Source organism: Vitis vinifera, chromosome 10, assembly GCF_030704535.1.
Source record: "Vitis vinifera cultivar Pinot Noir 40024 chromosome 10, ASM3070453v1".
NCBI lineage: Eukaryota > Viridiplantae > Streptophyta > Magnoliopsida > Vitales > Vitaceae > Vitis > Vitis vinifera.
The window spans coordinates 8,973,419-8,987,438 of record NC_081814.1 but is presented as its reverse complement, the minus strand read 5'-3'; the positions used below and the strand labels follow the sequence as shown (position 1 = coordinate 8,987,438).

At 37.1% G+C, this 14,020-nt stretch overlaps 1 protein-coding gene across 2 annotated transcripts in view; it reads right to left on the bottom strand.

Annotated features, from left to right (window-relative positions):
- Positions 1-2,997: 2,997 nt before the first annotated feature.
- LOC100255459 (alpha,alpha-trehalose-phosphate synthase [UDP-forming] 1) overlaps positions 2,998-14,020 on the bottom strand; it is a 58,616-nt gene continuing 47,593 nt past the window's right edge. Inside the window, exons 13-18 of one of the 2 annotated variants that reach the window (XM_059740100.1) lie at positions 5,514-5,690; positions 5,306-5,428; positions 5,129-5,216; positions 4,903-5,033; positions 4,702-4,800; positions 2,998-3,756 (exon numbers count right to left, since the gene is read on the bottom strand). In XM_059740100.1, coding sequence (XP_059596083.1) covers positions 3,364-3,756; positions 4,702-4,800; positions 4,903-5,033; positions 5,129-5,216; positions 5,306-5,428; positions 5,514-5,690 — 1,011 coding nt within the window. In that variant the 3' untranslated portion in view covers positions 2,998-3,363. The remainder of the gene's footprint in view (positions 3,757-4,701; positions 4,801-4,902; positions 5,034-5,128; positions 5,217-5,305; positions 5,429-5,513; positions 5,691-14,020) is intronic. The other variant, XM_059740101.1, reaches the window with a different exon arrangement.

The following is a 14,020-nucleotide window of genomic DNA, read 5'->3' as shown; positions in this document are numbered from 1 at the left end:
GGGTTCAAAAAGGTTCGGTTCTTTTTTGAGTAAAAAAAAACAAAACAAAACAAAACAAAATCGCTTGATTGGTTTTTGCTTAATTAAAAAAATCGAACTAAACCAAACTTATCGAGGATGGATTAATCTAATTAGATGATAAGTTGGATATAAATTAAGTTTCATGTCCAATAGATTTTTTCTTTTGAAAAAAAAAAAAACATTATCCCATATTGATTGGAATTGACTGATTTTTCAATTTTCATTCACACAATTAATATTCAATTACACCCCCAAATGGGACCAATCCCAATATGCTTTGCGGCTTGAGACTTGAAGTTGGGTAATGGAAGAATTACAATGGGCAGATGATAATAGAGAATTAGTCCTTAATGGAAAGCAGCATCCAGATCCCTCAGAAGAGGAATTTTCAGATGGTTTCCTAATGAGACTGCCTCTCTTTATTTGTCACCTTTGATATTCCTAGCGATTTGTCGGTTGATTGATACGTTCCTTATATTTTATTAATATTAAAATTTAAAATAATATATTTAATAAATTATAAAAATAATAATAATGATGCGGATTCCATCATTACAATAATGATTGAGTCATATTTCATGTCAAATAAAAAGACAAAATAAGAAATAAAAAATATAATTGGAAATGAAAATATAAAATATAAAGTAAAAGAGAAAATCATTTTCAAGAAAAATAGGGTCAACATTAAACAGCCGACGTGGCACTCTGTGGTTGGTGATGTAAGCATACTATAATAGATGCCAACACTGGAATATGTCTTTCTCACTTTTAGTTTCTAAAGCCAGCACGAAAACGAATAAAGGCTTGGCTTTTCTATAACGGTTCTTTTATTCGAAACATAATTTTTATTTTTTTATTTTATATATACACACGTACCAAACACGTTTTTACTTCATTTTTATTTTTATTATTAAATTGTTTTGACCATGAGTGCATTTAAAAATTAAAAGTGATTATAAAAAAATCTTTTAATATTTTTAATACTTGAATGAAAAAAAATTTCAAATATTAAAAATATTAAAAGCATTTTCTAGAATCATTATCAAATGGATTCTAAAAATGCTATAATATTTTAAAGCGTTATATTTATGTTTTTATTATTTTATAAATATAAATGAAAATAAAAAATATTTTTTGTATTATATTTTCAATTTTAAAGATGTTTAATGTACAAAAATATGTTGCATACGTAAAAGGTGGAAGAAATTTTTTTTGCAATAATTTTTTTTCTCATTTTTATTTTAAAAATAAACTACTTTTTGAAATTTCTTTCCCTAAAATGTTCTTAATTCAAATGTTTCTACCGATTTGGTTTTAAATAATATAATTGTTGATTCTTGTTAATTTATATAAACAATTGAATAATTAGTGTGCTAGAAGAAAAGTAAACTTGAATTAATTATGACTTAAATTTTTAAGACAAAATTTTAAGTAAGAATTAATTATATCATTTGATCACGTATAAATGACATTTTAAAAAAATATCAACATTAATAGTTGTATTTTTTTTGTTAGAAATTTAGACTATTTTTATTGAAGGGTGTACATGTTACACGAGGAAAGTAGTGGATCCCCAACTTTTAAAAAGGAGATTTGTATAAAACCATGAAGTAAAAATAATAAAGAGCTTGAAAGGACCACCGATTGGAAGGTGGAAATGAATGAAGGGAAGATTCATTGAGGAATTTGTGGTCTAAAGGGAAAAACTACTAAAACCATATTTGTCATAACCTCCTTTTTCTTTTCCTAGATGTCCAACTATCCATTCCTTTCCCTTTTGTTTTATGAAGTACTTTAATTTTTTTTTTCCTAACAAATATCGTTTTTTTTCAACCATATCATGTCATGTCATGTCATGATATGGGTACAATGGTTTTTTAAATTTTTTTTCTCTTTTTGAAATGTTCGACAAAAAAAGATGATGAAAATCTATCGCTATTTAGGTCTTAATTGGGACACATTTATGTATAAAAAACTATCTCGATATAAAAATTGAGCTTTTATAAGAATCAACATTTTTTTTTTACTTTCATCTTAAACGTTTTTCTTAATCATAAGCTCTTTAAATAAAATTATCCAGTTAGATTTAGAAACTATTAGTGAGTTTCCACTTCTCAAAAATGAATATGTTAGCTTCATTTTCAAATGCTGAAAAATCCCTAAGACTGCTGGGAAAATGCATATAGAAGTGTCATATTCTTCTTTATTTAGTGCGGTGGAGAGTGGTCCGAGAGAATGGCCACCCATCCCATCCCAGCTTCAACTTCCTGCTCACTGGTTTACTTGTGTACCACTTGTTCGGTTTGGCATGCCTTATTCAGATTTCAAACTCTGCAACTCACCTTTTCCAATATAGCTTTTGAGGCAGCTGACCTCTAACTCAGATTCATCTGTCTTACTTGGCAAAATCTTTTTTAGTGCAGGAGCAAAGATTGGGGCAAACGAGAGAATGTCTTCATATGCATGAGAGTCATACACATCAACTTCAAAATTGTAAAGAGGCTTCGCTCCTCCACTATGGGTTTGGGTTTGAAGCCCCCTCCCCTAGCTACCTTTTTATAGCCATACTCTATATCTGATCTCAGAACCCCAGATAAATATTCAACTCAAATCTGTCAAAGGTGGCATGGGATGGAAGGTGGGTGCCAGCCTATTTCACCTAGAAAGGGATAGAAATGAGAGTTGCCAAGGGCTTTAGAGGGCAGGGAAGGACACCAAATTCAATCAAAGTCAGTGAATTCTGCATGTAATTTTCCTTTTGTGCATAAAGTCACATCAGATGCGGATTTTATTGAAGAATGTTCATCCTGAGCTGTGTTTGGAAATTATGACCATCACAGTTGAATGGCCAAAATTCTAAATGAAAAACACCCTTTTGTTTCAAAGTCATAATGATCATCATTCCTATGACTAACATAGTAAAGCAAAAGCCCGGGACAGGGTATGTAGGCAAATTTCAAAAATAGACTGGTAAGATTAGAAAACTTTTGAAGCCCATCACTTTATTTCTACTCAATTGTTTGACAAAAAACACCATCTGTAATTTATATGACCAGGAAATATGTTCTTGCTACAACTGATACCCTTTCATACGGTAGCTCAATTTCTATAGACTGGTAAACCATCTAGCTTGGAGAAATAGGTATCATATTATAAGGGAAGGATGCCAAATGGCTGGAAAAATGAGACTAACAGAGAATTCAAGATGTGCAAGGCTTCTACCTTGGAGAAATAGGTATCATATTATAAGGGAAGGATGCCAAATGGCTGGAAAAATGAGACTAACAGAGGATTCAAGATGTGCAAGGCTTCTACCTTCAGACAGAAAGCAACAAGATAAGCTCAACATGGTCTTGAAAATTCTGCCAAATCCTTTATTAACGTAACAACATCATCTAATGAGCCAAGGAGATATCTGGCTTTTGATCGCTTCCGTCCAACAGCACAGGAGAAGTAATTGTCACCCTTGAGATCAAGAACTGATGAACCCTCGTGCAGTGACGGTTTTTGATGCATTGTAGGCCGCCAACCACTCCCGCTTCCACTCCCATAATTGCATGTTTTCTCTAAGGTTGATGAGGCCTGTTGTTTCTTACAGCGAGATGGCTTGGACCCACTTTTACTGGTTGAAACCTTAGTTGCAGATGTTTTGACAGGTTCAACTACCTTGGTTCTTGCTGCAGCTGCCGGTTCAGAAGGAAGTTCTGGCTCAAAAAATGTATAGATGTCTTCATCCTGAAGCAATAAATCCAAATGCATTTTTTTCCATTGTGTACAAATCAAGCAATAAAATAAGCAAAAGGTTCCAAATTCTATATGTTCTTAATCTAGTAATAAACATGCCCATTTGCAATGCACATTAAAGAGTGGTCTGAAGAGAGGATACAGAGTGAATTTAATACACAATGGATCAATCACAATTTGGGATTTGTCATGCAGTGCCAGAAACTAGAAAATTAGTTAACAACAGATCTCTAACAGAAAGTAAAGGCATGAGTTATAAAAAGAAAATCAAGAATGTCAAGTGGGGAAAAGTGTGACATCACGAAAAGAAACATGTGCAACTATTTTTGAAAATGCAAGATCGCAATGCACAGTCATAATATATCACTAAGTATGAAATCAATAGCTACTACTACAATTGGAAATCTTTTATATCACTCCATTCTGCAAAGAACTTTCAACCAACACCTAGAACTCTAGGATGCATGTATAACATATTCTGCTTCTATTTAGTGTAATAGATAAATGTGGGCATGACTTAATGCAAAGGAAACAAGTGGAATTTATATTTTTTTGGCTGTATTTCATCTTCGGCTAGGTAGCCATGGGAATGAATTACTAGACTTTGGGAGGAACTGCAAGAACTACTGTAAACTTAAACTTCTCTCTAACATCAAGAAAGACCAAGGTTTGGCACAAGTTACAAGACAAACTTCTCATGTGTTCTTGAAATTGGCAAAGATGTAATCTCCATGGATTATCAAAACTGTTCTGGGTGAGAGTCAAACCAATACTAAGTAAAGTGAATCTCAAACAGTAATGATGTATCAGCATGGATTATGCATGTTGGACGAATGTACAATTATAGAATCTATTAATCAAAGTTCACACATTTAAGAATATTTCTCATGGAAGAAAACCTGCTTAAAATGTTGTATCAAGTGAAGGAAAAATCACCTTCCCCAAAAAGTGCCCAATGCACAGGACATAATCAATAGGTGCCTTCATGCCCCTGTTATGAACTATTTCTCCTAAAATACGATCAATAGCTGCACCCTGTTTGAAGATGGAGGCGTTAAAATAAGAAAGATAAACAGAGCTTCAGATACATCACACAATAGGTAAATAATACTAGCAGAATAACCAAAATGCATGCACCTTTGTAACACCCACTGCTCGGACTTCAACAGATCGGCCACCTTGCACAACATCAACAGACGCATTAGAGATTGGGCCTGTCCACAGATGCTGCAACATATCTCTTGCTTGAAGCCTCCCAAATTCAATGTCTACAATATAACCACATGAAACCATTACAACACAAAATGGATGAAATAAACACAAACAATTATAATCTCATATATGTTTGAAAATATATAATTACCTGCATACTTGTAATTCCACACAAGTGAAGTCTCACGAAGCTCAAAATGAGATCGAGGTGTTCTTTCAGTAAAATACTCAAAAACATGCTGAAATTATGAACAGGCATTCGAAGTTAGAGCATGGATAACTACATCTGGAAGTTGCTAATGTTTGCTTCAGTGAGTAATATATGCACCTTTACACTGTCAACCCAATCCATATTCAGATTATCTGGCATTGTCGTCATCCATTCTCCTGTGGTAAGACGTAAAAACATCCCATTTTCAGCTGCCAACCACATGTTGTATTCACTGAAATTCTGTAAAAGGCAGTTAGTAGTCTAGAAGTGTAATATTCCCAGGAGAGGAAAAAATGGAGGTTAGGAGAAGTTAGAAGTTATATACATCGTCCAGGACCCCCCTGTCGCTTCCACTGAGAATAATAACCGTTGTCTTCGGATCATCACAAAGCTTCTTCAAGGGTTCTTTCAAATCTGGGTGCAATTTAAGCTCCATTTCTTTAATTTGCCCACCTCTTCTACCTGGGATGTCTACTGGTTCGGTTAATGTAGAATTGAAGCCCTGGAATTCAGAAGCATGCTGATTTTCAGATGATAAATAAAGAAGGAATCTTAAATTTATGTAATTAAAGATAAAACTGTTGCTTAAACTCTTTCACCCTATCATTTCAAACAGACTTCTCCAGAATTTATATAAATGAAAATGAATAGGCATTGAGCAGAGAAAAACAGTATATGAAAACAAGAAAGCCACTGACCATGTAACTGAAACCAGGTAACACAGATTAATTTATAAATTGTGAACGACAGCTTTTTACAATGAAGATTAAAAAGCATCATTTGGTGAAATTTTAACAGGACACCACAAACACTTCTCCTGAACTGACAAGAGTATGTAAAATGGAGATGAACAGACATTGAGCGGTGATTAAGTACATTCCAACAAGAAAATTACTAAGCATGCAAAGTAGAGAGGTTAGAAAGGGGAAGAGAATGATTTCCTCTTCAAAGTTTGACAGGGAGCTCAAAAGGTTAGAGAGTTCTATAAACTGTGGTGGAGGAGCCTTGAGGAGGGGAGGTAGAGACAAGGCTGGGTGGGAGATCATTCTGGTTGGACAATGATACTAAAAATTCTGTCTTGGAATGTTAAGAGGGGTTAATGATACAGATAAAAGAAAAATAATCAAGTCAGTGATAAGGATGTAGCAAGGAGGTGTGGTTGTCTTCAAGAAACCAAAATTCAGTCGATGATGATGGAGATTGTCAGGAGTTTAGGTGTGAGCAGGTTCCTAGAGTGGGGTTACGTGAATGCTTTGGGTACAGCTTGAGGGGTTTTGGTGTTCTGGGACAATAGAGTGGTAGAGTTCTTAGAGCTAGAGTTGGGTGGTTTCTCAGTTTCATGCAAGTTTAAAAACCAAGAAGATGATTTTGTTTGGGTTTTCACAGGGGTTTATGATCCTTCTTAAGGTAATGATATGGAGGGCCATCGGGAAGATTTGGAGGCCAATAAAGGGTTGTGGAAGGAGCCGTGGTGCGTAGGAGGAGATTTCAATGTTGTTAGGTTCGTTGCAGGGCATAGTAGGGGCTCCAGAGTGACTGCACCAATGAGGAGATTCTTTGGAATCATTAATGAGTTAGAACTGAGGGATCTTCCTATGGTAGGGGGGCCTTTTACATGCAGTGGTGGGTAGAACAACCTATCCTCCTCCAGATTAGATTGTTTCCTAGTGTCGGAGGGATGGGAAAGTCACTTTAGAGGGGTGGTGAAATCTATTTTACCTCATCCTATATCTGATCGCTCGTCAATTCTACTGGAAGTGGGTGGATGGTACTATGGAATAAGAAGAGGGCCCACTTCTTTTAGATTTGAAAATACGTGGCTGAGGGAGGAAAGGTTTTCTAACCTGTTAAAGGGTTGGTGGATGAGTCCAATTTTTACTGGTTCTACCAATTTTGTCTTGGCTTCTTTGAAAGGTAGAATAAAAAGGTGTTTGGAAATGTTTTCTTAAGAGAAGGCTTTCAAGTAGTTGGGTTTTTTGGGATACCAAGGAGAGGGAAGGCCCTCTGTTTCTTGCTGAGGAAGAGGCTAAGAAGACTGCCAGAGAAGGTTTTCATAAATGGGCCTTGATGGAAGAAGACTCTTGGAGGCAAAAATCAAGGGAATTATGGCTGAAGGAGGGGGATAAAAATACCATGTTTTTTCATAAGATGGCCAATGCTCACAGGAGAAGAAATCATCTAGCTAAGATCAAGGTAGATTTGGTGTGGTTTACAGAAGAGAGAGAGATAAAAGAGGGGGTGACACATGCTTTTAAGACTCCTTTTTGAAGAAGGGGATCGGAGGCTTGGGATTGATGCTATGTCTTTTGAGGTGTTGCATGATCATGAGGCTAGAAAGTTGGAGGAGCCTTTTTTGGAGGAAGAGGTGTTTAGTGCATTGTTGGAGTTAAACGACAACAAAGCTCCTAGTCCAGATAGCTTTCCTATGGCCTTTTGGTAGTTTAGTTGGGGTTTTGTGGTGTTATGCTTCTTTAGTGAGTTTCATGAGCATGGTAGGTTCATGAAAAGTTTCTATACTTCTTTTCTAGTGCTCATTCCTAAGAAGAAAAGGGCAAAAGATCTTAAGGATTTTAGATCTATTAATTTGGTTGGTGGCTTGTATAAGCAATTAGCAAAAGTGTTGGCTATTAGGCTTAAGAAAGTGGTGGGAAAAGTAGTCTCTAAGTATCAAAATGCGTTTTTGGAAGGGAAGACAAATTCTTTATGCGGTGCTCATAGCAAATGAGGCAGTTGATTCTATGTTGAAAGACAAGGATTGCGGTTTGTTATGTAAGCTTCATATTAAAAAGGCTTATGACCATGTCAATTGGGATTTCTTGTTACCGGTTATAGGTAAAATGGATTTTAGGTAGAAATGGCTAGAGTGGACTAAGTGGTGTATTTCTACAGCAAGCTTTTCTGTTTTAGTAAAGGGTACTCCCATAGATTTTTTCCGAAGCTCAAGCGGGTTGTGATTGCAATGGAGGCTTTTAATAACATGTTGGTGAGGGCTCAGAAAGGAAGTTTCTTGTTGGGTTTTAAGGTGGGGGGAAGAGGGGGTGAAAGGAGGAAATATTTCATATGCTCTTTGTTGATGACACTATTGTGTTTTATGGGGCGTCTCTAGATCAAGTCAACAATTTATGTTGGCTTCTCATATGGTTTGAAGCTATTTCGGGGTTAAAGATAAATTTGGAGAAGAGTGAAATGATTCCAATAAGTTTAGTGGATAATCTAATGAGGTTGGCGTCGGAGATCGGTTGTAAGGTTGGGAAACTACGTTATCTTACCTAGGTCTTCCTTTAAGGGCCTCTTACAAGTTAAAAGCGGTTTGGGACGACATTGAAAAGCAGTTACACAAAAAGCTCCCTTTGTAGAATAGACAATACATTTCTAAAAGGGGATGGGTTACCCTAATTCATAGTACTTTTTCTAGCTTACCAATTTATTTCATGTCATGGTTCACTATCCCAAGACTAGTGAGACTGAGACAAGAGAAAATTTAAAGGGACTTTTTTTGGGGAGGAGGAGCCTTAGAGAACAAACCCCACGTAATGAAGTGGTTGTCCATTTATAGGGCAAATGAGAAAGATGGATTAGGTGTTTGTTATCACTTTTTGATGAATAAAGCTTTTCTTTGCAAATGCGTTGGCGTTATTTAAGTGAAAGAGAAGCACTTAGGAAGAAGGTCATTAAGGGGAAATATAGGGTAGAAGAAGGGGGATGAAGCTCTTGTGAGGTGACAGACCCTTATAGGGTCGGCTTATGGAAAGCTATGAGCAAGGAATGGGATTTCTTCAACTCAAGAGTTTGCTATGCTATTGGGGATAAGAAGAGAGTGAAGGTTTGGAAAGATAGTTAGTGTAATAAGGATCCTTTAAATGAGATGTTCCCTAATTTGTTTGCCTTATCTAAGGCTAAACAGACATTGGTAGTAGATTTATGGGAGGAAAGGGAGGGAGAAGGGGGTTTGGAACTTCTATTTTGTTAGGAATCTAAATCATTGGAAGTTGGATACTGTGGAGAGGTTCCTACTTCAATTGCAAGGTTAATCGATGTAAAGGGTGCAGAGGGATAGAGTGGTTTGGAAAGGCAATAGCAAAAGAAGGTTTTCTGTCAGAGCCCTTTACTCGTTGAAAGCAAATGGTGTCACCTATTTTCATTTAAGGATTATTTAGAACTCTTGGGTTCCCCCTAAAGTGAGTTTTTTTTGCTTAGGAAGCTTGTTAGGGGAAGGTGTTGACTTTGGACTAGCTGCAAAGAAGAGGTTGATTGTTAGTAAATAGGTGCACTCTATGCAAAGAGGAGGCGTGTGATACCTAGTAGTAATTTAATTACAATAATAATAAAAACCTTAATTATCTTAGTATTTAACCTTAAACATGTTTAGTTAGAGACTAAAACTAGTTTAATGCTAATCATGTTTAATTATAAATTAAACTTTGATCAAGGTTAATTATGATTAATTAATGTCTTAAGCATGTGTATTAGCTTCATGGGGATTAATTTTAATCAAGAAGACTTGAGGGACTGATCGGTAGGTGTAAAAACATAAAACATCACAAGTAAGAGGACTAAAGTACAATTTGGAGAATGTTGGTTAATGGTGGCCTTAGAGCTTGCCACCTCATGCTTGCTTTAAGACTCTATATAAGGGCTATTAGCTTTCATTTTCAACTTATTCTCTGCAGAAATTTGGTAGGTATAGAGAGAGAAGTTAGAAGGAGAAAGTGAAAAAATCAAGGTGAGGAAGAAGACAAGGTTAGTGATTTTGGTAGATTTGGATTCCAAATAATCTTTTGAAGCAAATTAATGGTGAAGTTTGTTTAAAAACTAAGTTTAATTAGTTATAATCATGTCTTAATTATAAATTAAACTTAATTAGTTTAAAGGAAGAATCAACATGCTTATTTATTTAGTTTGCTTTAATTGAAAAATAGATTGATGAATAATGTGATTAGTTAGGCTTATCTATACACTTAGAGCATGCTAATGGATTGAGTTCAAGAGAAATAAGAATAATTAGAGCAATTGGGGAATATAAGCTTGCATAAGAAAGATTGTTTATTCACCTTAAATTTGACTTAAAAATTTGTAGGCATGTAGATTAGAGAATGTGGAAATTAAAGTTATCAACATTAAATTACTAAAATTAGAAAAAAGGGAAAAATGTAATAAACCTTAACTGTGTAATTTTTATGTTTAGGAAACCTAAATTATATTGTTTTATTTTAGTAAGAGTCGTCTACATAGAAGAATTGCAAATGAAAAATCAGTGTCAGGTAGAGAATTTTATATTATTCTATTGTGTATCTGTTAAGAGAGAGAGAGAAGAAAACCTTGATTCTTATTCATGTGGTGTCTACTTACAATTGAGAAAATATATATATACAAGGTTAGGAGTCCTAACTACCATACATGTGACCTATATTAAAAAAGGAAAGATTGTACACTATAAATTCATTATATTCAACACTCCTCCTCAAGCTGGAGCATATACGTCATATGCACCAAGCTTGTTACAAATGTATTTAATCCTAGGACCTCTGAGAGATTTAGTGAAAATGTCTGCTAGTTGATCATTTGAATTAACAAAACTTGTAGCAACACATCCTGATACGATCTTCTCTCTAATGAAGTGACAGTCAACTTCAATATGTTTGGTCCTTTCATGAAAGACTGGATTGGATGCAATATGTAATGCGGCCTGGTTATCACAAATGAGTTTCATCTGTTCATCCTTTCCAAACCTCAACTCTCGAAGAAGATGTCTCAACCATATGAATTCACATGTTGCCAAAGCCATAGCTCGATACTCAGCTTCAGCACTAGATCTGGCCACTACATCTTGTTTCTTACTATTCCAAGATATAGATTACCTCCAATAAAAACACAGTACCCTGAAGTGGAACGTCTATCTGTGGGTGAGCCAGCCCAATCTGCATCTGTGTAACCAACAACCTGAGTATGACCTCTGTTCTCGTACAACACACCTTGGCCTGGTGTACTTTTGATATATCGAAGAATGTGGATTACAGCATCCCAATGGCTATCACATGGTGACTGTAGGAATTGACTAACAACACTCACAGGAAAAGAAATGTTTGGACGAGTAATGGTAAGATAGTTCAATTTACCTACAAGTCGTCGATATCTCCCAAGGTCTTCTAAAGGCTCCCCCTGTCCTGGTACAAGTTTGACATTCGGATCCATAGGTGTGTCTATCGGTTTACAGTCTAACATACCAGTTTCTTCCAGGATGTCTAAAGCATACTTCCTTTGGGAAAGGACCACACCGGAACTGGATTGAGCTATCTCAATTCCCAAGAAATACTTGAGTTTCCCCAAGTCTTTGGTCTGAAAGTGGGTAAAAAGATGTTGCTTTAGTTTCTGAATACCATCCTGATCATTGCCTGTAATGACGATGTCGTCCACATAAACAACCAGATAAATATACTGCCCCAAGGAGTTATGATGATAGAAAACTGAATGGTCTGCTGTACTGCGAAGCCTGCCAAACTCTTGAACAACAAAACTAAAACGGCCAAACCATGCTCGAGAAGATTGTTTCAAGCCATATAGAGAATGACGTAACCTGCACACTAAACCAGACTCCCCCTGAGCAACAAAACCAGGAGGTTGCTCCATATAAACTTCCTCAGCAAGATCACCATGAAGGAAGACATTTTTAATATCCAACTGATAAAGAGGCCAAGAACACATAGTAGCCATGGAGAGAAGCAAGCGGACAGAAGCAATCTTGGCAACAGGAGAGAATGTGTCACCATAATCAGAATCATACACCTGAGTATAGCCTTTAGCAACTAAGCGGGCCTTAAGGCGATCAACCTGACCATCAGGACCAACCTTAACTGTATAGACCCAACGACAGCCAACTGTAGATTTACCAGAGGGTAAAACAACAAGATCCCAAGTGCCATTAGAGTGCAGAGCAACCATTTCATCCACCATTGCCTGTTGCCAGCCTGGATGGGAAAGAGCTTCATGGGTGCTCTTTGGAAGAGAAACAAAGGATATAGTAGAAACAAAAGCAGAATATGGTGAAGATAAGCGATGATAACTCAAAAAATTGTAAATAGGATGAGGATTACGAGTAGAGCGAGTACCTTTCCGAATAGCAATGGGTAAATCATCAGGAGAAGGCAGAGCCGGAGCAGGAGAAGCCGAAGGGATAGGAAGTGAGTCAGCAGGTGCCTCAGCAAAAGGGAGAGGAGCAGCGACACGAGGGCGACGATGATAACCCTGAAGTGGTCGAGGAGGCACAACATCAGATGAGGAGACAATGGGAAGGGGCAAGACTTCAAAAACAAGAAGAGACTCAGAAGTGGTGGAAAAGAATGGTGAGTCCTCAAAGAAAGTGACATCAGTGGAGATAAAGTATCGATGAGTCTCAAGGGAATAACAACGATAACCCTTCTGAAGTCTAGAATATCCCAAGAAGAGGCACTTCATGGCTTTTACGGAAAGTTTGTCTGTCCAAGAGTGAGAATATGAACAAAGCAAGTACAACCAAAGACACGAGGAGGAAGAAAATAAAGTGGTTGGTCAGGGAAGAGAAGGAAATGAGGAATCTGATCATGTAAAATAGAGGAGGGCATACGATTAATCAAATAACAAACGGTAAGAATAGCGTCCCCCCAAAAACGAAAAGGAACATTACTATGGAGGAGGATAGTACGAGCTGTCTCAACAAGATGTCGATTCTTGCGTTCAGCTACCCCATTTTGTTGAGGAGTATGAGCACAAGAAGACTGATGAAGAATCCCATGATGAGACATAAATGAAGTAAATGGGGCTGAAAAATATTCCCTGGCATTATCACTGCGTAACACACGAATAGAAATATTAAACTGGGTCTGGATTTCAGCATAAAATTTATGAAAAATAGAGAATAACTCAGCTCGATTTTTCATTAAAAATAACCAAGTACATCGAGAATAGTCATCAATGAAAGTGACAAAATACTGAAATCCTAAAGTAGACGCAATCCGACAAGGACCCCAAACATCAGTGTGGACAAGCTCAAAAGGAGACTTTGCCCGATTATTCAAACGCTTTGGGAACGAGAAACGAGTATGTTTCCCAAGCTGACATGACTCACACGAAAGCGACGACAAAGTGGAAAAACGAGGGACCATCTTCTGGAACTTGAAGAGACTAGGGTGGGCCAAACGACTGTGAATGAGGAGAGGAGTATCAGTGGAAATGCAAACTGCAAGAGATGAATTCGAGGTGAGGTGATAGAGGCCTTGAGACTCACGTCCTATGCCAATCGTCTTCCCCGTACTCCGGTCCTGCAAGGTCACAAATTTATCAGAAAAGGTAATAGAGCAATTAAGAGTACGAGTGATTTTGCTGATGAAAATAAGATTAAAAGGACATTCAGGAGTATAAAGGACAGAAGTGAGAGGTAGAGAAGGCAGAGGAAGGGTCAAACCAATACCTTTAACTACAGTTTGAGAACCATTAGCTAAGGTAACAGTAGGTAAAGCAGAGGTAGTAGTAATAGAGGAGAAAAGATCCTTATTACCAGATAGGTGATCAGAAGCTCCAGAATCTAGAATCCAAGGTCCAAGAGAAGATGTGTGGGTAAGACAGGCAGAAGCATTACCAGGCTGGGCAACAGAGGCAACAGAAGCCTGAGATGCCTGAGATGCGGAGGAGCTCGGAGGCTGAGGCAGCTGAGAATCAGAGGACTGGGCCACATGGGCAGTGCGAGGAGGCTGTCCATGTAACTGATAGCAACGATCGCGAGTGTGGCCAAGTTTATTGCAATAGGTGCAATGAGGACGTTGGCCTCTACCTCGGTTACCATTGTGTCCTCCTCGAGAG